This window comes from Arvicanthis niloticus, chromosome 2 (assembly GCF_011762505.2).
Source record: "Arvicanthis niloticus isolate mArvNil1 chromosome 2, mArvNil1.pat.X, whole genome shotgun sequence".
Taxonomy (NCBI): domain Eukaryota; kingdom Metazoa; phylum Chordata; class Mammalia; order Rodentia; family Muridae; genus Arvicanthis; species Arvicanthis niloticus.
This window is the reverse complement of record NC_047659.1, coordinates 134,421,923-134,446,994: the sequence shown is the minus strand read 5'-3', so window position 1 is coordinate 134,446,994 and position 25,072 is coordinate 134,421,923. Positions and strand designations below refer to the sequence as shown.

General features: G+C 53.3%; 2 protein-coding genes and 1 long non-coding RNA gene across 7 annotated transcripts in view; 2 read left to right on the top strand and 1 right to left on the bottom strand.

Moving 5' to 3' along the window:
- Elmo2 (engulfment and cell motility 2) overlaps positions 1-12,228 on the top strand; it is a 37,024-nt gene extending 24,796 nt beyond the window's left edge. For both annotated transcript variants that reach the window (XM_034495099.2, XM_034495098.2), the window contains 11 exons: positions 2,223-2,345; positions 2,595-2,729; positions 3,339-3,443; positions 3,525-3,633; positions 3,994-4,130; positions 5,461-5,624; positions 5,730-5,842; positions 5,961-6,068; positions 6,769-6,851; positions 8,862-8,939; positions 10,850-12,228. In XM_034495099.2, the coding sequence (XP_034350990.1) occupies positions 2,223-2,345; positions 2,595-2,729; positions 3,339-3,443; positions 3,525-3,633; positions 3,994-4,130; positions 5,461-5,624; positions 5,730-5,842; positions 5,961-6,068; positions 6,769-6,851; positions 8,862-8,939; positions 10,850-11,050 (1,356 nt within the window). In that variant the 3' untranslated portion in view covers positions 11,051-12,228. The remainder of the gene's footprint in view (positions 1-2,222; positions 2,346-2,594; positions 2,730-3,338; positions 3,444-3,524; positions 3,634-3,993; positions 4,131-5,460; positions 5,625-5,729; positions 5,843-5,960; positions 6,069-6,768; positions 6,852-8,861; positions 8,940-10,849) is intronic.
- LOC143441503 (uncharacterized) lies at positions 132-3,868 on the bottom strand. The gene is made up of 3 exons (XR_013108990.1): positions 3,729-3,868; positions 3,086-3,252; positions 132-457 (listed from the first exon to the last, which is right to left on the bottom strand). It is a non-coding gene; the product is annotated as an uncharacterized LOC143441503 (long non-coding RNA).
- A 1,177-nt stretch (positions 12,229-13,405) lies between the features above and the next one.
- Slc35h1 (solute carrier family 35 member H1) lies at positions 13,406-24,619 on the top strand. 4 transcript variants are annotated; one of them, XM_034495090.2, is made up of 11 exons: positions 13,406-13,548; positions 14,427-14,678; positions 17,415-17,766; positions 18,058-18,208; positions 18,784-18,847; positions 19,501-19,573; positions 19,974-20,142; positions 20,228-20,311; positions 22,672-22,847; positions 23,595-23,724; positions 23,903-24,619. In XM_034495090.2, exons 3-11 carry the CDS (start codon positions 17,647-17,649, stop codon positions 24,028-24,030), a joined length of 1,095 nt encoding a protein of 364 aa, XP_034350981.1. In that variant the 5' UTR covers positions 13,406-13,548; positions 14,427-14,678; positions 17,415-17,646; the 3' UTR covers positions 24,031-24,619. The 4 variants fall into 4 exon arrangements, 3 of the variants coding, with proteins under 3 accessions (XP_034350981.1, XP_034350984.1, XP_034350980.1); XR_013108989.1 differs by lacking the exon at positions 13,406-13,548 and having other exon boundaries at positions 13,576-14,678; positions 17,412-17,766; positions 23,903-24,297; positions 24,435-24,619; XM_034495093.2 differs by lacking the exon at positions 14,427-14,678 and having other exon boundaries at positions 13,425-13,548.
- Positions 24,620-25,072: the final 453 nt, after the last annotated feature.

Sequence of the window (25,072 nt, the reverse complement as noted above, 5' to 3'; positions counted from 1 at the left end):
GGAGAAGGTGAATGTCCACCGCTTGTTACAGTCCAGAACTGTTAAGCAAGCACAAGGGGAGCCAGAGTGCTCTGAGACCTGGAGCATGCAGGGGGAAGCCTGGTGCTCTGCTGGGAAAGGTGGGGCCCATCACAGCAGTGGCTAGGAGAGAGAGGGCAGGACCAGTGAGATCTGCTCTGCAGGGAGGGGTCGGGAAGCCGTTCAAGGAGCTGCAAGTGTTAGGCACCCAGGCAAAGCACCCAGGTTAGACCTTAGTCTCCCTCCCCAGCACAGCCGAGATTCAGGGTGGTGGTACAGGTGCAGTTGGATTCTAGATCACCGTGGACTATGCTTCAGGAGCTGGGTGCTTGCTGCGGGGCTCAAGAGGAATCTGGAAAGAGGTCTTCACTCTTGTTACCATAGTGATGGTGTGGGTTATGGGAAGGCAGTGAATGGGGGTGGGGACAGCAGCCAAGACCTGGGCCAAAAGGAAAAGAGTGTATTAGTTGTCAGAAACAAAGGAAAACCCAAAGACAACAGTGAAGGTAATAGACAAAACATCAGAGTCAAGCGTGAAAGATTTGATGCTGATGGTGGGCTTTGGCCATTTTCCAGTCTGCTTTGATCCTGAGCAGTTAACCCTGCATCCCTGGGCTTTGATTTGCTTAGCTGGGTGTGAAGACTGAAGGGGCTAAAATACATAGACCATGCCTGACAGGGTGCATGGCATCTGTGGGCAGCAGGTGTGTGTGTGTGTGTGTGTGTGTGTGTGCGCGTGCGCGCGCGCGTGTGCACATTTGAGTTTGTGCATGTGTGTGGTAACAGAGCTCTAGAAGAAAGCTCTGAGCAACCCTGCAGAATCCAATGGCCTTACCTTGTGTGACTTGATCCTCAAGTCACTGCAGCCCCTGCTCCCTTCCAACACATGTGGAATGGGGAGTGCCCATTGCTTGGGGCCCTCCAGAACAACGGCCTAGGAACCCCATCTGCATGTGGGCACGGGGAGGCATTAACAGGGAAAATCTTTTATGTTTGAGGCTTAGCCTGATGGCTCAGAAGAGGGTCCCATGGAGTAGACAGCTGACCCTCCGGCCTTAACTGATTACCCAGGTAGTACCTCTGCATGCTGTCTGCTGAAGCCCGAGAGCGGCAGCCATTGCTGGTAGAGCACTTTCCCTCCCTCTCACCTGAGAACCGTGAGCAAAACCCAGGAGCACACTGCCACTCCCCTCTCTTCATAGTCATCCTATGAATGATGGAGAGTAGTGAGGAGGAAGGACTACAGTCCACAGTCACAAATGCCCGCACGTGACTGGTGGCTGCTGCAGTCCACAGTCACAAATGCCCGCACGTGACTGGTGGCTGCTGCAGTCCACAGTCACAAATGCCCGCACGTGACTGGTAGCTGCTGCAGTCCACAGTCACAAATGCCCGCACATGACTGGTGGCTGCTACACCACACAGGGAGGCTCTAGAGTCAGGGCCACTGAGTAAGACCCAAAGGACACGGGAAGGGACATGGCAGAAGCTGGACAAGAACCCAGAGTGACAGGATTCACGATGTGTTGGTTGAGAAGTCTGGGGAGCCAGGAGGAAAAGCAGAGTGCTGTGGGGTGAAGGACAGGTTGAGACCCACATAAGATACCCAAAGTGATTAGCCAAGATGGTCAGGGAGGGACAGTCAGGGGGTGAGAGGATGAGGGAGGCTGGGGTCCAGGTCAGAGGGAACTGCTGAGCTGACTTTGGGAGGATAGAGGGGAGGCTGAAGGACAGGCAGGGGCTGACATGGGTTGACAGGGAAGGAACGGATGGGGAGGGCGGTGTGAGGGTGGGTAGGAAAGCAGTGGCCTTCCTTAGAGGTGGCTCCATGTCACTTAAGGTGACCTAGTCCAGAGCCTGTCCACCAGTGTCCCTTTACCATGTGCCCACTGGTGCTTGGCTTTAGTCCTGTGAGGTGCAAGCCTGGCAGGTGTCTCCTGGCCGGTGTGCCTGCCCCACCTCTGGTGTCTGAGGTTGAGCACATTCTCAGTTGCACTTCCCCTGCCCAAGAGTGGAGAGGAAGGCCTGTGAGGACCTGCTCTGGCTGAGTCTCGCCCCCTTCCACTCAAGAGCGTGCGGGCACCATGACTGGAAGGAAACGATCCCTGTGCGGCGTGCTTATACTTACAGCCCGACCCCTGCACCCCTTTCCCCACACAACTCTTCAGGAAAGACTGAGCCTGCTCCTGCCTTTCTTTCTCTAGCATGTGATCAGAGGGAATCGTCCAATCAAAACAGAGATGGCCCATCAGCTATATGTCCTTCAAGTCTTGACCTTTAACCTTCTGGAAGAAAGAATGATGACCAAGATGGATCCCAATGACCAGGTGCTAGGGGCTTTTCCTGGTGTAAGCTGTGCTGTGTCTTAATGGCTGTGGTCATTCCACCCACAGAGTGTTGGCAATGCTGTGTGAAGTGGTCCCTGAGCCCTGTAAAAACTAGCATGTGCTGCATCTCCTGAGAGCTCGGGACAAAGCCCTCTTCTGTCCTTCTATCCTCCTACTGGTCCCTTCCAAGAGACTGACTTGGGAGCTGATTGACCTGCCTACTGCATTATCTCCCTCCCCCACCCCCAGGCTCAAAGAGACATTATATTTGAACTAAGGAGAATTGCATTCGACGCAGAGTCTGACCCCAGCAGTGTCCCTGGGAGTGGGACTGAAAAGCGCAAGGCCATGTATACCAAGGACTATAAAATGCTGGGCTTCACTGTAAGTACCAAAGTGCCCTCCCCGCCCCGGCAGCTCCCCCTTCATAGTGCTAGCCCTGGAGTAGCAGACAGAGGTGAGGGCCTTTGTGTTTGCTTTGCCTTGACTGTGGCCTCCCAGTGGGTGTAAACCACTTAGGCATGCAAACCAGATCCATCAATTACAGGCCCAGGAAGCCAGCCTTGGCAGAGGGAAAGGGGACCACATGCCTGCAGTGGGTAAAGTTCTGTCGCTTCTCACCTTAATGGTGTGCCTCCCCACCTCTGGGCTAAGGTTTAGTCTCCACCTTCCATTTTCTGACCCCTGTCCTACAGTGGAGAGGAAGGGGTGGCATCCACAGCCTGTTTGAATCAACTCACCAATGCAGCTTGCTCTTCACACAGCTGCAGTTGACTAGTGTCTGGTTAAACACAGCTCAGCTGGGAGTGAGGTTGGTTTAACTGTACTGCGAACCTACTTGGTACTGGGTTGCATGATGAAGCAGTCTTAGTCCAGTGCTCCAGGAGCCAGACAAGCTAGGGTGGAGCTGAGGGAAAGGGAGGACAGGATGCCCCCAGGTCATTCCACACACACGAGGACTCGAGTTCACACCTGCTTGCCTGGTTTCTCCAGAACCATATCAACCCAGCCTTGGACTTCACCCAAACTCCTCCTGGAATGCTGGCCCTGGACAACATGCTGTACCTGGCCAAAGTCCACCAGGACACCTACATCCGGGTAAAGGCCGGGGCAGCCCCTCACTCCTAGTGTCCATCCCTGCCTGCCTCCCCTCAACCCCCACTTCCTCTCTGCTTGTAGATCGTGCTGGAGAACAGTAGCCGGGAGGACAAACACGAGTGTCCGTTCGGCCGAAGTGCCATTGAGCTCACCAAGATGCTGTGTGAGATCCTGCAGGTCGGGGAGCTCCGTAAGTCTGCACCAGCCACATGTCAGGAGGGACTGGAGGGCCTTAGGCAGGGGACACCTGTTCTTATTCACTCCATGAGCTCTCAATCCACTTACCTTGTCCATGGTGATCATAGCTGCTGTTTCGTGAACTAGTGATCTGAGGTGTCTCCAAAACTCCCCGGTGCTGCTGTGTAAGGACTGGCTGAGTTTGTAACAGGACAGAGCGCCGACGGCTCGAGGAAAGCCCCTTCTGCTCCTTGATGGCTGTAGTTGTGGTCTGTCCTCTTTGGCCTCAGACTTGAGTGCAGAGAATTCAGAGTTGCCAGTTGGGTGCCTGAGGGCAGGGCCTTCGTGCTTACTTACGGTTTCTTCTCCACAGCAAATGAAGGGCGCAATGACTACCACCCGATGTTCTTCACCCATGACCGGGCCTTTGAGGAGCTCTTTGGGATCTGTATCCAGCTGCTGAATAAGACCTGGAAGGAGATGAGGGCAACAGCGGAGGATTTCAACAAGGTCAGTACTACAGTACAGCCGCTCAGGCTGCTGGGAGAAGACCACGGGACAGCCTCTGACAGCTGGCCAGCGCCTGGGGAATCCCTGAGCTGGAAAACCAGCCTGGTCGGCAGCAAGGTCTAAGCGCTAGAGAGCCTGAGTCTCAACTGTCATGACTCCTTTTATAACCTTGAACGGGCATCTTCTCCATGATGCCCAAGACCTGTGTTTACCGGGGAAAGCTAGCACTTGCCGCTGTCCTCCACAGGGGTCAGGGAAATAGCTGAGCAGAAGGGCTGAACCTGTCATGGCCACAGTGTGGTAGATGCGTTCTGTGAATAGCCAGTGTCAGCAAGGCGGGAAGGGTGGCATGCTGTGCACATCATGGTGCCTCTCAGGCCTCGGTGCTCTGAGTGCCCTGGAGTGGAGCACTGTGCTAGGCCCTCACAGGCTGACAGTCCAGGAACCCAGTGTTTTCAGGCTGACCATCCCACTGGGGAAATTTCGGAGATGAGCTGACATAATGGGGTGTGCGTGTGAGGCTGGCGGGCATAGCCAGACCCTGTCTCAAGAAAATAAAACAAAACAACAAACCTTGGAAAGTGTATAGAAGAGATGCCAATAAGATTCTCTCTGTCTGTCTGTCTCTCTCTCTTTGCCTGTGTGTGTGCACATGCTCATTAGTTCCTTCTGAGAATTTTCTTTCCTCAGTAGGATCATGCCACATGTACACTGGGAGGCAGGCATCCTGTTTCCTTCTCTCAGTTGTTTAGGGAAGTTGTCACATTGCAGTACCCTGTCTGCTGGGCGCTCTGTCCTGCCTTCCATGTTGCATCTCCTGTTCTTCATGGCATCAAGGACAGGAAGATGTCTTCCTCTCTGTAGAGACAAGGGCGATGGAGGCCTGAGCACAGTTCATCTTGCTGAGTTGGTGAAGGATTAAGCATCTAAGAGTTGAGATCAGGGGCTGGAGAGATGGCTCAGTGGTTAAGAGCACTGACTGCTCTTCCAGAGGTCCTGAGTTCAATTCCTAGCAGCCACATGGTGGCTCACAACCATCTGTAATGGGATCTGTGCCCTCTTCTGGTGTGTCTGAAGACAGCTATAGTGTACTCACATACATAAATAAATAATTTAAAAAAAAAAAAAAAAAGAGTTGAGATCAGAACCCATTCCCTGACGTGTGTGAGAAAGGAAAGTCCTGTTACCGTCTGTCATGTGACCTGAATCCCTACCTGAGGTCAGGACTCTGTGTTGCCCACTCTGCTTGAGACACTGGGTGAGGGAGCAGCTTCATCTCTAGGCAGCCTGTCTGTTGTCAGAGCGGCCTGTGACTTCCTTCTCTGCCCAGGTTATGCAAGTTGTCCGAGAGCAGATCACCCGGGCTCTGCCCTCTAAACCCAACTCTTTGGATCAGTTCAAGAGTAAACTCCGTAGCCTGAGTTACTCAGAAATTCTGCGGTTGCGCCAGTCTGAGAGGATGAGCCAGGATGACTTCCAGTCCCCACCGATTGTGTGAGTGTCAGCTGAGAGAGCCCGTGAGGGATGCAGTCTCCTACCACCTCCACCTCCACCTCCACCAGCTCAGTCGTAAGCTGACTTGGGTTAATGTGCCCACAGGGAGCTTCGAGAAAAGATCCAGCCTGAGATCCTAGAACTGATCAAGCAACAGCGTCTGAACCGGCTGTGTGAGGGCAGCAGCTTCCGGAAAATCGGGAACCGTCGTAGGCAAGGTAAGGGGGCAGCTGGAGCATCGGGAGTCTGCCTGGGATGCTTGCCTGGGAACCTGGCTCTGTATGGCGCCCTTTGCCCTGCACTGCTTGTGCCTCACCTGCCATCCTTGTTTTCCAGAGAGGTTCTGGCACTGCCGCTTGGCGCTGAACCATAAGGTTTTACATTATGGTGACTTGGATGACAACCCTCAAGGGGAGGTGACATTCGAATCCCTGCAGGAGAAAAGTAGGTGCATGTCTCCATTGGTGTGTCAGCAAGTGTCCTGAGTGCTGGCCCAGGCCCTGTCCCTCAAGCCCAGTGTCTGGTCTCAAGCATGCATCCCTTGTCTCCTCATCTGCTAAGGATCCTCTCTCTGGCCCACCTCAGGGTGGTTGGGAGAGTTACTGAGATCCCTGTTGTGCCTGTGTGTCAGGGAGGGCAGGACAAAACTTCATTGAAAGGCTCTAAAGCTACAGTCTAAATGAAAACCCTGGCTTAGCCCCTAGCAAAGGCTGGATGTTGTGAACTAATCCTCACCTGCTTTCATATCTGGTACAATGGGTTTAACACCGTACTTCCATCCACAGAGGACTGAGAAATCATACATTCCCTCGGGGCACCGTCTAGCAGGTGGCAGCTTGGTTATTAGCTGTGATGCTGCTTGCTTTGGCCTCTTTGTCACCTTCACTATGGGAAGGAGAAGAGGATGGGTGCCCAAGGCTCTACTCCCTGAAGAACCCAAGTAACACCCATGAGCTTTGATGAAGCCAGGGTTTACAGAGGAGCAGGGCAGGCTAACACATGCACATCTCCCTGAGCTGGGAGGGCCCTCGGGGCTGAGAGCTGCCACAGCCTGGTACTCTGCCTTGGCTTCCCTTTCAGCACTGAAGAGTGCCGACCAGCTTGCAGCAGCAGCTTCCAGATAGTAATTCCCATTGTCTCTCAGTTCCTGTTGCAGACATTAAGGCCATCGTCACTGGGAAAGACTGTCCTCACATGAAAGAGAAGAGTGCCCTGAAGCAGAACAAGGTGAGAGGCAGGTGGGGCTGAGCACCAGCTCCTGTCCATGAAAACTGCAGACATGGTTCGGCCTGCACAGGCTGTCTCCCACTGTAAATCATACAGCCAACATTAAGAGCATTGAACACTGTAAGAATAGTTAGATCTCAGTGCACGCCTCACCAGCCTCAGCAACCCTGGCAGATTCGGCTGCCCACTCCTTATGACATTGGGAGACCCCTAGTGGCACACCATTTCTTCATGAGTATCTGCTGCACATCTCTGAAGGATACAGCCATGGAGTCCCGTTAGCTTACCTAGCAGAAGATAAAAGACCACTATTTAATATGAAATACTCCATTCACTTTAAAACGTCCACCCGCTGTCTTATAAATGTTACTATGTCCACACGTGCACACATTGTACCCAGTTCCGAACGCATTCCGGCAGGTGTGCTGGCTGCAGTGTGTGCGTCTGAGTCCTTCATTGGAGCCTTCCCCTCCACCCTCTTCCCCGACTTTATCTGTGTAATCGACCATGTTGCTTATGCGCTTGTTCCCAGAGTCTCCATTCTGCTGACTGGGTCTCTACACGTTTCTTCTGTCCCAGATCTGCAAATTAGTACAGGGACCTAGAGGTTTGATTTGGTTCAGGTTTGTCTTTGCCCTGGCTTGGCCATATCCTACGTGGTACTGGGGCCTATCCAGAGGCCCATGATGGCTGTGTGGTGCTTTGCCATGTCAACAGGCTCCAGCTGCTCAGGCCTTGAACACTAGGGTATTCTGTGTACTAATGAGCTGAGCCACTTCTCTGTGAAGAAACCTGCCTTTATCTACTGTTGGCTTCCTGTGGTGCAGTTGATGGAACAGGAGAGGCCAAAGGCTTGACTCCCCTTGCAGGAACCTCCTAAAGCAGTGAGCTGGTTCCTAGCGTTACACAGGCATGACCACATTTTATGTCTCTGTTGTATGATTTTTAGTTTTCTATGAGCTCATGAGTTTAAGCCGATCACATGTGACTCTGTGAGCACATGGGTGTAAGCTGGTCACATGTGACTCTGTGAGCACATGGGTGTAAGCTGGTCACATGTGACTCTGTGAGCACATGGGTGTAAGCTGGTCATGAGTGACTCTGTGAGCACATGGGTGTAAGCCGGTCACATGTGACTCTGTGAGCACATGGGTGTAAGCCGGTCACATGTGACTCTGTGAGCACATGGGTGTAAGCCGGTCACATGTGACTCTGTGAGCACATGGGTGTAAGCCGGTCACATGTGACTCTGTGAGCACATGGGTGTAAGCCGGTCACATGTGACTCTCTGAGCACATGGGTGTAAGCCGGTCACATGTGACTCTGTGAGCACATGGGTGTAAGCCGGTCACATGTGACTCTGTGAGCACATGGGTGTAAGCCGGTCACATGTGACTCTGTGAGCACATGGGTGTAAGCCGGTCACATGTGACTCTGTGAGCACATGGGTGTAAGCTGGTCACATGTGACTCCGCATTGTAATTATTTTTTTGATGCTGAGACTGTCTCGCTTCATCAGTGATTTGTTTTTGCTGGAGGGTTTGTTTGTTTTTGTTTTTTTTTTTCCAGGACTTTTTTGTACTGAGTACAGCACCATAGAAAGAGGAAACCAATTATCTTGAGATCTAAGATAAAAACGTAGGGTAGTATATGGTCCTGACATTCGATGCTCTGAATGTTGAAAATACTTTGCTGCAATAAGTTTTGTTTGTTGCTTTCTGGGGGAGGGTGGGTCTCCCCATGCAGCTCTGAGCCACCTCAAATCCTCGACCTCTTAATTGCTGGGATCCAGGCAGGCATCACCATCAAAGTTCCAAATTTAAAACACTATCACCACATCCTAGGTGTGACTGTGGCAGGGGGTGGGTGAGCTAAAGGTCAGTTAACAGTGGGTGGCTAAGGTCCGTTGACACTGGGCTCAGGTCCAGCCACACCTGGGTACATGCCTAAGGACCTTGGTGACATCATAACCAGTCACTGTTCCAAGTCACTCCAACTCTTTGTCTGTAGGAGGTGTTGGAATTGGCCTTCTCCATCCTGTACGATCCAGATGAGACACTGAATTTCATTGCTCCTAATAAGTATGAGGTAAGTATTGTGCCACACTGCCGCCCGTGAGCACCGATTCCCTCACTATTGTGCCACACTGCCGCCCTTTGAGCACCGATTCCCTCACTATTGTGCCACACTGCCGCCTGTGAGCACTGATTCCCTCACTATTGTGCCACACTGCCGCCCGTGAGCACCGATTCCCTCACTATTGTGCCACACTGCCGCCCTTTGAGCACCGATTCCCTCACTATTGTGCCACACTGCCGCCTGTGAGCACTGATTCCCTCACTATTGTGCCACACTGCCGCCCGTGAGCACCGATTCCCTCACTATTGTGCCACACTGCCGCCCTTTGAGCACCGATTCCCTCACTATTGTGCCACACTGCCGCCCGTGAGCACTGATTCCCTCACTGTGGTTCTTCAGTTGGATAGGAGGTGTGGTGAGCACAGCAGTGTCCCCCAGAAGCCAGATGGCCAGAGTGGATACTCTGTGTGTGTGTGTGTGTGTGTGTGTGTGTGTGTGTGTGTGTGTGTGTAAGAGAGAGAGAGAGAAACAGAGAGAGAGAGTGATATGTAGATGAGGCTGGCCTTGAACTCACAGAGGACTGGGATTAAAAGTCTCCATACACCCAGCCTTTCACTTTGTACCTTAGGAGCAGCTAGCCTGTCATGAGGAGGGTTTCCTCTATGTAATCTCACAATCACTTTTCCCAGGTGAGCTGAATCTCAGTTACATGGAGCCGACCTAGTCAGGCTGTGGAGCCAGATGTATCTGCTCCTCCTGACAAGGAACTCCTAGTTCACCTGGAGCCCAGGAAGATGTTAGTGCCTGACTCAGTCAACTTATGGTTAATTGAGGGGCTGGTGTTGAACACTTGGGGTCAAGCTTCAAGAGGAGTAGACATTGGGCCAGTAGGGCTTTGTTGGATGACACAAAGTGAACAAGACTCAGACAAAGGAGAGCAGCAGCAGAGGGCTGCCGGGCAGAGCTTCTGCTATACCCTCTCGTTCTCAGAGCCTCTGCTTAAGTTTTGTTTTTCTGAGACAAGGTCTCATGTAACCTGGAGCTAATCACAAACTTACTGTAGCTTAGGCTAGCCTTGAACCCCCGATCCTCCTACCTCTATAGCCCAAGTGCTTGGATGTTATAAACATGTGCCATCATGCATGCTATGTCAGTTTCCTTTGTACTTCCCTTTAAAACATATTTTAACATTAATGGAGTTTTCTTCTTAACCCAAATTGCAACCCTGAGTCCCTGTGTGCTTCCTGCTCATTTCATTGAGTGTGTTCACTGAGTGTGTGTGTTCATTGAGTGTGTGTGTTCACTGAGTGTGTCTGTTCATTGAGTGTGTGTTCACTGAGTGTGTCTGTTCATTGAGTGTGTGTTCACTGAGTGTGTGTTCACTGAATGTGTTCACTGTGTGTGTTCACTGAGTGAGTGTGTTCATTCAGTTTGGGTTTTCATTGAGTGTTTTGAGTGTGTATGTTTGTTGAGTGTGTGTTCATTGAGTGAATGTTTTGAGTGTTGTGTTCATTGAGTGTGTCTTCATTGAGTGTGTTCATTGTGTGTTTTCATTGAGTGTTTTGAGTATGTTCATTGAGTGTTTTCATTGAGTTGAGTGTTTTCACTGAATGTGTGTTCATGAGTGTGTGTTTTCATTGAGTGAGTGTATGTTCACTGAGTAAATGTAAGGTTTCTGCTTTGGTCCTGGTTTCTGTTCTCTTGTTCTCCTTAACTGCATTGTAAATCACTTTTTTTTTTTTTAATTCCCACATGAATCCCCCATAAACCATCAGTTAGTTGATAGTGATCATGTCCCAGCCGCCCTTGCTCTTGTCTCCCATGGGTTTTGCACATTCTGGATGGTACCCAGCAGTACTGCTGCTGAGTCCCACTGCAGCCCCAGGAGCTAGTGTGTGACATTTGCAACTTACCCACAGTACTGTATCTGGATTGACGGGCTCAGCGCCCTTCTGGGGAAGGACATGTCCAGCGAGCTAACCAAGAGCGACTTGGACACGTTGCTGAGCATGGAGGTGAAGCTCCGGCTTCTGGACTTGGAGAACATTCAGATCCCGGAGGCGCCACCTCCAGTCCCCAAGGAGCCCAGCAGCTATGACTTCGTCTATCACTATGGCTGAACAGCAAAGACTGGGGCCCAGGAGAGACACATTGGCGCCCGTGCCTTGCCCTCTACTTGTACAGACTCTGTAGTGATTGTGGCAACTACTCCTCAAGCCCAGTGGGACCCAGAACTTCTCTCTGTCCCATCCACCAGGAGTCATGAAGTCAGGGCATGCTGCCCTTCTCAGCACCACAGAGCCTGGGTTGGGCTTGAAGGAGTGAACTCGAGATGCTCTTGCCTCCTACCCTGAGTCTGCATCTGCATCTGGTACTGGACTGACTGACAGCCATCCCCTTTCCTTTCAAGCCTACTTTGTGGTTTGCTGGAGAACTGGTGTGCGCTAGAGCTGGTCCATGAAAGGCTGCCATGGAGACAAGAGGCCTGGGGATGATGAGAGCCTTGGAGTGGCTCAGGCAAGAACAGGCCTTGAGCTCTTGCTTAATAGGTCTCTGAGGGCTCATTCCAGCCTTATCCTGTGCCAAGATGCTGCTGCCTCTGGGTTTGGCCCTACCATCTCTAGTCTCTAAAGATGCCCATCTCTTGTCCATGCAGGTATCAGGACAGGTAGTAATTTCCCCCAAGCACTCAGCCTCATCCTGGCCAGGCAGAGGCCCCAGCCTGAGTCCCACTCTCTTAGGCTCTAGGAATGTTGCAGGGAAAGGCAGGCTGAGGCCTCTAGCTCACCCCGTCCAGTTCTATCTTTTCCTTGCTGAGGAAGAATGCCCCATGCCCCCTTAGTTACAGGCCCTCCTGTTTGCTTCCCCTTCCCCCCAGACAGGGGGCACTGCCTTCCCTTTCTCTCCTTCCTGGCACTGTGGTTTCTGCCATTAGCCATGATTTCCCAGCGGCTGTGCCACAGCTGTGCCATGGGCCTTCACTGGTGCTGCGGCACCGGAAGCACACGCACAGCTCTCCCCGGACGCATGTTCACACGGTGGTGTTCAGTACTGGCAGCCTGGCATGGTGGGTACTACCTGATGAAGAGTGTACTATATATTTTCTTTACTATAGGCCATACTTATACAGACATGTATATATATTTATATAAGATCTTCCTATCCTAGGATAGAATGTTTAAGGGAAAATAAAATTGAGAGCAAAACTGTGCGCTCAGTCATGAGCTATGAGTGTAACCAGAGAGCAGCCAGGGGCTTCCTGTCAGTGACGTGTTTTCAATAAATACTCTTTCATGTAGACGGGTTCCTATCAACACCTCTTCTGCACTCGTTCCCTGCCCTAAGGGCGAGGACCTGCCTGGCGGCCTTCATTTCAGTGTGCCTGGGAGTGTCTGGGGAGCTCCCAGCCACTTCCAAGAGCATCTCCCTCTCCCCTCACCTCCCCTGCTGTCATGCGCAGACTACTCACACTTGCTGGCTAAGGATGCTCACAGATTGTGGTACAGGACAGAGTGTTTCCTGCTCATCCCCGCTGGGTACAACGTGGAAAAGCATACTGTACACCCCCAAGAACCCATCCTCCCTTTTTTCCCTGCCAGGGACACAGCCAGGGAACAGCTCGAGTACTTGTGCCTTTCAAAGAAGACATGTTCTGCACCCCGTGTGTTGCCTGTACTTAGTGCCCAGCCTTCCAGCTGGTGATTTAAGCTGTTGCTCCCATCAGCAGCCTTGGTAGCTGGGAGGCTTGAAAGAAGGCAGTGATGAAAATAGATACTTCCTCTTGCTGCTGTCAGAAGGGGGTGAGGACAGGCGCTTTCAGAAGGCATAGAAAGTGCATGCAACACAGGCCTTGAGGGCTGAACGAAGCCAAGACCTTGGGCTGCGATGGGCACCATTGTAGGTCTTAGGAAGCATTGAATCAACTAATGCTTTCGTGATGCCAGCTGGCAGCAGCCTACAGCAGCAGTGTGCACAAAGCACAGCTTAGGCTCTGGCCTTGAGCCTTCTGCTAGGAGCCAGGAGCCCAGCCAAGTCATGTGCAAGGATTCCTGTTTGCAGCCAGTTCTAGTAGAGCCCGGATGAGCAGAAGCTGAGAACTGGGCCAGCTCGGTTCTGCAGCCCACATACTCTACCTAGAATCCGGGCACACACCACAACCTGCTTTCCTGGGCTCCCGATAAGACTAGATCCTTCTCACCCCCCTTCCTGTCGGGTTCCATTTCCTCTGGTATGATCTTCCCGTACTCAGCTTATTGAAGAATTCTCAGAAATTTATAGGCATATGTAATTTCACAAAGTGTCCATTATTACTTTGCCAGGCACCTTTTACGTCTTTCTAAAATTTAATAGTTGTCATGTCGTTTCCCAGTTGCTTGTGGTCCCGGAAGAAAAAAAAAAAAACACTATAGAGTTATTAGTATTTGTGATTCTTTCCTGGTGCTCGATTAGGGGAAAGATACAGAGGGACTGTGTCAGAAAGCTTGCTGTGGTCGCCTTAGTTAGATAGTTGCTCTGGCTCCGCCCACCCCACCGGCTTCCGGCGGAAGTCTCGCCTCCAGCGGCACAGTACCCATCTCGAGCTTCCGGCAGGAGTCTCCGGGCGAGGGCCCCGGCGGAGGTAAGTGGGCGTGCGGTGGGCGGTCCCCTGCGTTCTCGCCCGGCCTCAGTTTCCCCAGCCTTCCTGTGGCTCTGTGCCGGTTCGCCTGGCATTCACCAAGCACTTACGAGGGGCCGGGTCTTGGGGGATACCAGATGGATACTGCCGAGCAGGCGCGGCAGGGACACGTGAGCAAACACGATCATCACGCGGTGGGAAGTGCCACGCGCAGTGGGGGCCCTGGGGAAGGTGACAAGAGCAGAGAGCATCAGGTTGCCGAGCAGGACACCGGCTGATGTGCTGGGCACACGGCCGTACGTGGGGTTACAGCTGGCAGGCAGGATCCAGGGAGGACTTGCGGACCCAGCCCAGGGGTCTTCAGTCTATTGAAACTGGCAAACTTAAGTTTCTTTCCTTGTTGCAACTTAAAGGAAGGAAGGGGCTTAGTTCCCCCCATAGTTCTTTGTGCAGTCTGTCGTGAGGAAGTCAGGGCAGAAAGCGCTTGAAGCAGCTGGTCACCTCGTTTCCATAGTCCTGAAGCATAGAATCTTAAGGGCCATCAGTGCTTGCTAGTGTCCGTCTCCCCTCTTTATGGAATCTAGGAGTCCCTGGCCACAACTACACGAGTCTCCTCATATCAGTTAACCTGATCAAGAGAATCCCTTCCTGGTATGCCCGAGCCCCTCTCCCAGGTGAACCTAGGTTCTGTCAGGTTGACCACACTAACCGTCCATCACACCAGTCTCTGGCTCTTTGTGGACTGCAGGCAAGTGCGGTCAGTAGGTGAACGGAAGCTGTGGCATAGTCAGATGGAGACCTGAGGAATATTAAGATAGCTCCTTGCAGCACCTTGCGGTTGAGCTGTTGGTTGAAGCAACTGGGTTCCTCTTTCTTCACAGAGAGATTGGGGTGGTCTTGGTGGGCTGGGTTCCAGCCCTCAGGCGTCAGTGCTTGCAGGCTGAGTTAGAGAGAAGGCTCTGGCCAAACCACTCTGCAGGAAACAGAAGACTCCAGAGACTGTGGCAAGTTGCACCCACTAGGTCTCTGAGAAGGAAGCTGTCAGTTTCATGAGAGGAGCCACAGAAACCTGGGCTCTGGCGAAGTGGCAGGAAGAGTAACTGCGGCCTGTGTGAACAGCCTGACAGACTGAGGTAAGGGAGTGGGCCTGGCACTGGGAAGCTTTGCTGTAGGTCACGGAATGACTCCTACTGTAGGCCAGTACCAAGTGCTGCTCCTCATGCCAGTGATACCCTTGTCCCTAGACCACACGGCTAGAGAAACTGAGTCGGCGCAGGTCAGATAACATGGAGTCTCGGTCATTAGGTGACACAGATGGGTTTTCTCATGGGTCTTTGATGTTAGAGTCTGCTCTGAAGCACTAAGCTGTACACCCACGGTCCAGCTGAGGAGGTAGAGAGCAGCCGAGTGTACAGCTGCCCCGCCCTGCTCTGAGATAGCCGCTGTTTCTTGGGGAAAAGGACACTTGCTGAATTTGTTGCTTGGGTAGCTGTGATTAGAAGGCTGCTCTCCCTTGCCTTGGAGGGAAGGTGAGGACCTTAGGGGTTTTACATCTGTATAGCCAGTGTGAGGCCAACCACTGCTTAGTGAGGACCCACCGAGCCAGTGGCTGTCTGCTTCCGGGGTTCTTTCTAGCTGAGCTCTGTCTGTGTGGGAGGATAGGTGACTTCCTGCATGGTGCCCCATAGAGGTGGGGAGCTGGACAGGCTCTCTGAAGAAGTGAGGCTTGAATAGTAGCCAGATGGCAGTACAGTGACCCAGGAGGAAGTGGACGGAAGTACAGGTTAGTAAGTTGAGAGAAAGGGGAACAGGATGCCCTGGCGTGTAGGATCCGCATGACTGTCTGGGAAGGGGAGGCAGTGGTTCTCAGGGAACACCATGTGGGCTGTTCCAGAGTGTTGGAGACTCAACTCAGACCCTCCATGTGCTAGACCAACACTATAAAGTAATTTCTAGACACAGTCTGGGTTGTTACAACTTGGGGTCAGGGACATGATGCTTATGGTATCTGGTAGGTAGGAACAGGGATTTGTTAACAGATTGCAGCATAGAAGACTGGCCTCTCTCAGAAAGAGTCAGTAGTGCCAGGCTGCATAGGCCTAGCCTTGAGAGAATGTGAACCTGGAGGTCTGTTTAAAGGTTTGACCCTGGGTCCCCAGCTGTATAGCAGTGTCCACAGGAACCTGAGATTAGTGGCCCAGGTGAACAGGTCTAGTCAGCAGTTGGATCTGTCTCTGGAGTTCATGGTGACCAGAGCCGGTTGCATGCTGGGGAGATGTCAGCCTAAAGAAAGTGGGTCAGGATACAAGGCTGCCTTAGGCGAGTGGGGCAGGGCCTCCCCCCTGGACCCACCATGCCTCGGGTCACAGCCTGTTTATTAACCTGGACGTCAGTGGCACCCACACTGTGGTGTGAAAGGAAGGTATTGGTGGTGAAATGAGACACGTGTCCCCCTGTCCATTTCTGTGGTACTGGTGAGACCACTGGCTGAGACCACTGGTGGGTCCTCTTGCTGTAGCGAGCACGAGAGTGAGCCCACTGTGAGGGGAAGCTCACAGCCACCATGCCCGCAGCCCCAGAGCTGTGAGCACTGTTGCTGTCCACAAAGTGGGTTTTCCAGAATGAGGACTCTCAGTCCCACTTGGGCGGCACGTGGTGTTCTTAACAATTTCAGTGTATGGCAGAGCCCTGGAAAACATTTGCTGAAGCCAGTGGCCGACCTCTGCCTTGGTGACTCTCAGGTGCTCAGACTGCAGAATCCTTTGTAGCCTTCATATTTATAGTCCCTGCTCACTAAACGCTGGGCGCCTCCTCAGGTCACCACCCAGGGCTCCCAGGCTCCTCTGTCTTAGCCACAGTCCAGGAGTCCTTTGAGCAAAGCCCACAGCCAACTCAGTTTGCCCTCAGGGAGATGTGATAACAAGTTCCAGAGTGCAGGGCAGTCTGTCCAGCCTGGTCAGAGAGGAGCCTGATCTCATGATCCTGGAAGGCTCCCAGAGGAGCTGCCATTTCAGCACAGTGGGGAGGAAATACCTGTAAGTACACCTGAAGAAGCAGATGCAGAACAGTGAGCCAGGGCTCACCCACACAGAGCCAGGGCCCCTGAGCCAGGCTTGCCCTTCCTGGGCTGACTGACAGGTGGTAGTTTGCGTTGGCAGGCAACTCCTCCCTGAGAGTAGCTGTTGGAGACCAGGGCAAGGTACAGCTGACCCACTTGAGGTCCTATGACCTGAAATCCCATACACACTCTCTGTCATAGAGTCACCAGATTAAAAGGGAACAGAGAGAAGGGCAGATGTTTGTACGGCCCTTGTGGATGTTACCTTACAAGCATTACACAAGGGGATGGAGTGTGGCTCACTGAAAGCACGGCCCCAAGCATGAGGCCCTGGGTTTTGTCCACAGCACTAAAAAGAAAAAAAGGTCTGCCTACTCAAATCACGCCCCTCTCAGTTGCTACCAAACAGTAGGAGAGTGATGGGCCATAGACAGGCTCCTGAGGAAGAGAATTTGTACTGAAGTGGGCTGTACTGAGGAGGGGTGGGCTGGGTGTAGTGTTCCCTCCATCCCTGCTGGAAACAGACTGGCAGTGATAGACTAGACCAGATTAGACCTTGGACTACCAGGCAGGGCTTTGGCCTGCATGAAAGCAGCTGGGAACTGTTGAAGGGCTGGAGCCAGGGCTGATGAGACCACAGTCATCTGTTGAAAGGTCCCACATAGTAGGACCATGTGGAAGACAGTTTGATGTACACTAGAGCCTCAAGTACCTGGACTGGGGTGGGACCCGTGGGGGGCCACTCTGGTCTTGGTGGCCAGAGCTGGTCTGTAGCCACGCCACCAGACCCCGCCTCTCTTCTCTCCAGCAGTAGAGCTGGGGACCTGTGACCTCTGCATCCAGCTAACCATGGAACAGTTTGCCTCTGGCCACCAGCCCCTTAGGTGAGGACTCCATCAAGGGCCCACTGCCAGTTCCACATCATGGAGGCCGAGAGAACTCTTCCAGCCAGGGGAGCTGCCCTTTGAGAACCGTGGTCCAGTCCTGCTGGCTCTCCTTGCCAGCCACCTTCAAGAGAGGCTCCTGTTCTTACTGGCCCACGGATGGGGAGGTGGGCCCTGGACGTTGCCTTTGTGTGGAAGGCAGTGCTGACCCTGGGCCTGGTCCTCCTCTACTACTGCTTCTCCATAGGCATCACGTTCTACAACAAATGGCTGACAAAGGTAACGGGCGAGGGCGGCCATAGTCGTATAGTTGTATTGGGTCATGGTGGCTTTTCCTGGACGCTGGTCCCGGGTGACCTAAGCAGGTGGCTTGCAGGGGTGCCAGTAATGAAACTGGGCAGGGAGTGAGTCCCTGGGCCTCCACTTCCCTGTGTGACCTCCACAGTGGGGACTAACCCCTTGTTCCATGGCATCATGCATAGCACTGCATTGGCCCCTGCCACCACAGGGAGGAGATAAAGAGGCTGTGTGGCATCTCTCCACTCCTGCTGTCTGCTTTGGGCCCCACAGAGCTTCCACTTTCCGCTCTTCATGACCATGCTGCACCTGGCCGTGATCTTCCTCTTCTCCGCCCTGTCCAGGGCACTGGTTCAGTGCTCCAGCCACAGGGCCCGGGTGGTGCTCAGCTGGACTGACTACCTCAGAAGAGTGGCCCCCACAGGTAGGTCCAGCGTGAGGAGCGCTGCCAGAAAGCAGAAGCCCTTGTGGCCACACCCTACCTGCCCCCACCTCCCAAGTCTCAGTCCCAAGTCTCAGCCAAGCAGGCATCGTCCTTGTACATGCTGGTTCACATGGGCCTCAGTGGGCTCCAAGCACAGAACAGAACCATGTGGCCACTCTAGGTTGGGCTAAAAGATTTCCTAGGACTAGTCTTGAGTGGGCAAGACTTAGAGTGGATGGAAACCTCTGGCCCTGGGGATGTGAGGTCAGAAAGGGAGCTGAGAACTCTGCTGGACAGGGGAGTAAGAGGAAAGGGGGTTAGCAGGCTGGGCTAGTGGGGGGCCAGGTGCCCCTTGAGCAGTTAATCCTCTTGTGTGGAACTGTTTGAATTGTTTAGCAGAGGAGACTAACAGGCCTAGCCAGTCAGGATGGGCTCCAGCCCTAAGCAGGATAGACTCTTTGACTAGGGGTTAACCTTAAGTTGCTTGGTGGAAAGGCAAGACAAGCAGGGCCTCAGGTGTTTCAGCCTCATGCTTGCCAACTGGCTGCCCTGGCTGGGTGTCCCTGTCCCCACAGCACTGGCAACAGCACTTGACGTGGGCCTGTCCAACTGGAGCTTCCTCTACATCACCGTATCCCTGTGAGTACTGACCATACCTCCGCCCCCTTCAGGCCAAGCTTACTTGCTCTGGCCAGCTGGTGGTCTGTCCGCACAGCCAGCAGTGTGGCCAGCTGCGCCCCCACTCTCTGGAACCAGGCCCCACCCCCAACTCCTCCCTGGCACCTGACAACACTCCAGGAAGCCTTCAGCTCTTTCGTAAGCCCAGAGCAGAGAGATAGGCTGCACCAGCAGGCCAGGCGGCAAGGGGAAGCCAAGGGACTGGACAGAGTAGCCGTGAGTTCTTGGCAGGGTGGGTGGGGGTCGAGGATGGGAGGAGGCAGGCAGCAGAGAGGAGGACCAGGCAGTGGAGCACCGCGTGTCAGAGCCCACCTGTCGCGGTCACAGCTCTGATGTCTTGCTTCAGAGAGTCCAGCCCCTCACTTCTCTTTGTCCAAGTGTCTGTCATCCTTACCTGGTCTCTACCAACAGCCGGGTAAAGAACAGACTGAGTAAGCTTGGTGTCAGACCCTCAGTTTACCCCCTCAGTGACAGTCAGGCCTCTTAGAGACTTCTTCCCATGAAAGGTGGCATAGCCGCACAGACCCCACTGGCTGGCTCCTTTCGGTCTTTGGGGCCTGGTTGCCCTCAGGCGGGTCTGCAGCCGTGCATCGTGGGTATCTGCTCTGCTCCAGGTACACAATGACCAAATCTTCTGCCGTGCTCTTTATCCTGATCTTCTCTCTGATCTTCAAGCTGGAGGAGTTGGTGAGCCTCACATCCCTTGTCTCTCTGAGGCAGGAGACTGCCGGCCCCTGTCTCTAGGATGTCTTTCTCGGGGAGAAGACCTAAGAGGGTGATGGCCGAACATTAGAAACAAGTGCAGCAGGGTCAGCGTGGGCCCAGGGCCGGGGGTTCCTCTGGGGCGACTCGGTGGCTCCTGTTTGTTAGGGGGGCACTTGGAGCCTGGAATGGGTACCAGTCCTTGAGTATTTCATAACAAGTATGGTATTAGGAACGCGCCCACTGCGTGTCGGCCTTGAGTTCACCCGTGGGCCAGAACCTTTGGAGGCGATGAGGCATAAAAGGAAGGGTGCTGATTCCCAATGCAAACGTGGCACATGCTTGAGCCTGGAGCTCCCAGTGAGCTGTACTGTCTCCCCTCTAGCGTGCAGCCCTGGTCCTGGTGGTCCTGCTCATTGCTGGGGGCCTCTTCATGTTTACCTATAAGTCCACACAGTTCAACGTGGAGGGCTTTGCCTTGGTGCTGGGGGCTTCGTTCATTGGTGGCATCCGCTGGACCCTTACACAGATGCTTCTGCAGAAAGCCGATCTTGGTGAGCCCCTGGGGAGGGTTGGGAGCTGGGTAAACATAGGCCAACAGGCCCGGCCTGACAAAACTTGCCATGTCCTGTCCTGCAGGCCTCCAGAACCCCATCGACACCATGTTCCACCTGCAGCCACTCATGTTTCTGGGCCTCTTCCCTCTGTTTGCTATATTTGAAGGTACGCTCAGTCTTCTCCCTCTGGGTACCATAGAACAGCAGATCCAACACTACCACTCTGAGCTCAACACGGTGCTAGCCACAGAAGTTACCCGGATCCAGAACTCAGTCCCTCCCCAGCATCTGTGGTTTGGGAATAGACAGATACACAGAATGACTAGATTCCCCTGAGACAAAGATGCAGAGGAATTAGGTGTGAAATACAAGGAGCCAGTGCGGAGGGTGAGGAGCCCAGAGGCACCTGAGCTATTTGTGACTTTTTAAGTGCACAGGTTTGACATACCCTTCCGACCAGAGGTGAAGGACTGTTGTCATCCCTACTCAGCAGGAGAAAGAAACTGAGAAAACAGATAGTGTTAAAAACTTGCCCACAGTCCCCCAGCTCATAAGCAAGCCAGACTAGGTGCCCCCAGGCTGGCATCAGGAGGCTAGGCCCACCGTCATACAGTGTACATGCCTCCCAGGGAGCAGAGTCTGTCTGTCACAGGTGGAATGTCTGGATTGGAGACGGGGATGGTAGAGGATGGGGGGAGGGCGGGTGAACTGACATCCGGATACCCTGGCGAGCAGGGCAGGAGCTCGGCCGTGGCTGTTAGCCAGCATGGGCAGAGTGGTGCCTTCCATAGCTGGGGTTGGGGGACAGCCTGGGTACATGGACAATTGTTTCATCTCCTGTGACTCTGGGGAGAGGCAAGGCCAGGGGGTGTACAAGGTGGACAGAATGTTGTCACCTGTCTTCCTCCAGTGCTTTGGGATTAGTCCTTGTCCCTTGTTTACCTTCCTTCTCAGAGTCCCAACTGTCCTCAGGGTCATTACAGAAAATTCCATCCCATATTCATTTAAGTTTCAAGCAGCGAAGCATCTCCAGCCTCTGTGAGAAAATTATTCCGCAGCCCTGTTGTCCGGGAAACTTGTGTGTGGAGCCTCACGCTTTTCCTTTTTAAAATCTCTCCCCATTCCTTCATTATGCCCCTTGTAGCAAACACCGCCCTCACCCCCTTCCAGCCCTCTCACCGTTCCCGCTCTGCAAACCTCATCCGCAGGCCCCTGGCCGCAGCCACTTAGCAAAGCTGCATGGACTTAGCTTCTTTAATCTTCTCTGGTAAATTAATCCCCCAAGCGCCTTCATTACTTATGTTGCTCTTCCCGAATTCCCTTCAATTTGCCTTTGCAGCGCTCTGAGCCCAGCACCAAACAAGATGGCTCTCTCGTCATCGCCAGGCTCCTGGCCTGGGGCACGCTGCTGTGGAATTTTGCACCCCTTCTCCCTCTTTAGCCCCCCCAAAGTGCTCATCTGCCTTCAGTGCCCTCCTATGTCTCCTGTGCCCAGTGGATGCCGACCTCATCCACTCTTAATACAGCCTGCGCCCTTGCTGTAGGAAGAGCCTGGGAGCCCTTTAAGAAGGAGCCCCCTCTCCTGAAAATCGAAGCAAAAATTGGTGTGTTGTGCAGTATGCTCTGGGACAAGGGGCTGTAGCTTTGTCATGAGTTTACACATGGGTGGTTTGGGTAGTGTGTAGCCCAGGCTGGACTTGAGCTTTCTGTGTCCCTGATGCTTGAACCAGCCATCTGCCTCCACCCCCGGGTGCTGTGATGACAGGTGTGTACCACCACACTCAGCTCAGGGGTTGGGGGGGGTTGCTTTTATTTTCGAGATAAGCTCATTAGATGATACTGCTTACTGAAGAAGTGACAATCTAGTCGCTGCCCTGTCATTCTGTCAGTAGGGAAACCCACAACCAAAAGGGGCCGTCTCCACCACAGTCATACATGGCTTTATAATAGCAAGGCCCAAATGCTGGCTGGGCTGTGTAGATCAGTGGTAGAGCATAAGGCTCTGCGTTGTCAATACTGAGTGTGTGTGTGTGTGTGTGTGTGTGTGTGTGTGTGTGTGTTGTACATACACTCACATGCACACAATCTAAAGATGAGGGGTCCCGTATCTGTATATTTTGCATTCCTATACAGTCCCTGATGCTTGAACCAGCCATCTGCCCCCACCCCCGGGTGCTGTGATGACAGGTGTGTACCACCACACTCAGCTCAGGGGTTGCGGGGGGGGGGTTGCTTTTTATTTTATTTTTATTATCTGTGGGCACTGGAGCCCACAGATACAGTTCCTCTTGTTCTGATAATGGACATGCATTGCCCTGGGCTCTGTAGTAGCCACATTGGTCCCCAGTCTCAGGCCATCTATGGAGGACTATTTTAAAGCTCCCATTCTTTCTCCTACCTCAGGTAATCAGCTAGCCAAATCCCCTACACCCTGCCATACCATGCTGAAGAAACACAGTAGCTACTGAGTAGGGCCAGCCAGGCTGCGCAGGCCCTGGCCTCCCGCTCTCTCCCTGTTGCTTTCAGGTCTCCATTTGTCCACCTCTGAGAAGATCTTCCGCTTCCAGGATACAGGGCTGCTCCTGCGGGTTCTTGGGAGCCTCCTCCTTGGCGGGATTCTGGCCTTTGGTTTGGGCTTCTCTGAGTTCCTCTTGGTCTCCAGAACATCGAGCCTCACACTTTCCATCGCTGGCATTTTTAAGGTACACACTGGGAAGTGACCCCAGACCTACCCTGGAAGGAGCCCCATGAGGGTCTAGCAGTTCTGTCCCTGTTTCTGCACCCTGAGAGGGTTGGAGAACAGATGGCAGAGTGTGGCCCAGGGTGTGCTGTGATTTTATTTTCCCCTGTGGAGCTGAGCAAGTGTCACTTGTTATGTCAGCACATAGCTCTGAGGATGCAGGCCAGGCCTCACACACCAGGCCTGTGGTGTGCCTACATTGTACTAGACTGGCAGCTTGAGTTACTTGGTAGGTAGCCTGGAACACTCAAGGTTGATCAGTGAAAAGTACCAGCATTGAGAGCTGGGCACAGAGGCCAGGTCTAGGGAGAAGTTTCCATCTGGCCGGGTAGACCCCATGCCAGAGCAATGACACCCAAAGCAAAGGTTTGGGTGTTAAACGTCTTCTAGCTATGATGAGGAGAGGCCTGTCTCAACAAAGCCATGCTGAGAACTGTCCATCTGTGGGTGCCTAGCAACAGCAGACTCCCTTACCGCTGAGGGCACCTGTGCAATAGTAGTCTTGGGGGTTGGTTGGCATTCTGCTTTTGCTGAGAGTCATGCATCTGCGTCTCAGTAACACCAGGTCTGCAGGCCAGTGATCTGGGCACAGAGGTCCCAACTTCTGCCTGTCACGCCAGCTGGTCTGGCTTCGGCCTCAGTGTAAACAGAACCCTGCTCTCCTGACCACAGAGTCAGCTTCTGACCCATGTCCTGCCTCTACTCACAGGAAGTCTGCACCCTGCTTTTGGCAGCTCACCTACTGGGTGACCAGATCAGCCTCCTGAACTGGCTGGGCTTCGCCCTCTGCCTCTCTGGTATCTCCCTGCATGTGGCCCTCAAGGCTCTACATTCCAGAGGTACCGTGGCCTCCTCCCCATGGTTTAGTATTACTGACTGTCCTGCCATCCAGCCACCTCTAACCAGCTGTTGCTGTAGCTTGGGACTTGTGCCAGCTAGTGCTGCCACCCTGGGAGGACATAGGGCCATCCCCAGAGAAGTTTCCTAGGTCAGTAACTGTGGTGTGTCTACCCCAAGGTGATGGTGGCCCTAAGCCCCTGAAGGGCTTGGGCTCCAACGCTGACCTGGAGCTGCTGCTCCAGAGCAGCCATCAGGAGGAAGAAGACGGTGAAGAGGAGTATTTTGTGACCCAGGGGCAACAGTGACCGGCCGGGAGCAGCAGACGCAGGCCACTCTGCAGTCAGCGCTCCTAGCAAATGTCGGCCGCGTGCAGGGGCCCAGCTGCTTCCTCAGAGCATCTGCAGGTGCAGCCTCAGAGCTGCCTGGACGGCTCTGAGGCTCCTGCTCTTATGTGGAGCCTGGTCCCAAATAGTGAATGCCAGGCTCACCCAGGCCCTGGGCTGCCAGTGAAGGGAGCCAGTGGCCTGTCTCTACTGCTGCTCTGGCTCCGAGAGCCAGGGTGAACTTAAGAGGTGAGGTAGTTTTTCAGATTCGGATTGTGGGGCATCTGGAAAGGAGTCATGGAGAGGCTGGGCCTCATCACCTGGACAGCAGTTTCCTCAGAGAGTAGATTTATTTATAGTTGAAATAATGATTTCCTTCTCCACAGCCCAATGTTGCCTAAGGCGTGAGAGCAAGGAGAGCCCTGGAACCTGGCCTCTCCTCCGTTCCCTGCCTGGGGCCTTGTCCTCTGCCCTGCCTTCTGTAACCCATGCTCCTCTTTGTGCCCTAGGCCCCATCCTTGGGGCCACACCATGGAGCCACCACAGGAAATAAATGAGTATTTGCTCAGTACCATCCTCTGGAGACTGCCAGTTCCACAGCCCAGCTTTGCATTCTGGCTCTGTCTTGTACTTGCTGTGTGACCTTAAACGGATAACTTAGTTTCTCTGTTCTGTAGGTCGTGTATCTGTTTTTAAAAGGTGGGGTTTTAAAAAGGGAATATTGTCTATCTCAAGCTTTCTGGAAAATCTTACAGATTAAGTGTTATATAGTCTTAAAATACTGCCGAGAACCAAGAAACCAAGACTTAGAAAAGGAAGAATTTACTGGCACAGGGCAGGAGGGACTCGGTTCTGTAACGTGGGCCCATTTGTGCCCTTCTTTAGGCTGTGCTGTGGGGTTGAGCCCTCTTGGGGCCTGACACCTGATGGTTGCACCTTCCTCAGAGTTCACTGCCTTAGCAGGGGAGCTGCTGGCCCAGGAGGCTTGCTTGTAGAAGTGCTTCAGACACTCACAGCAGGTGGC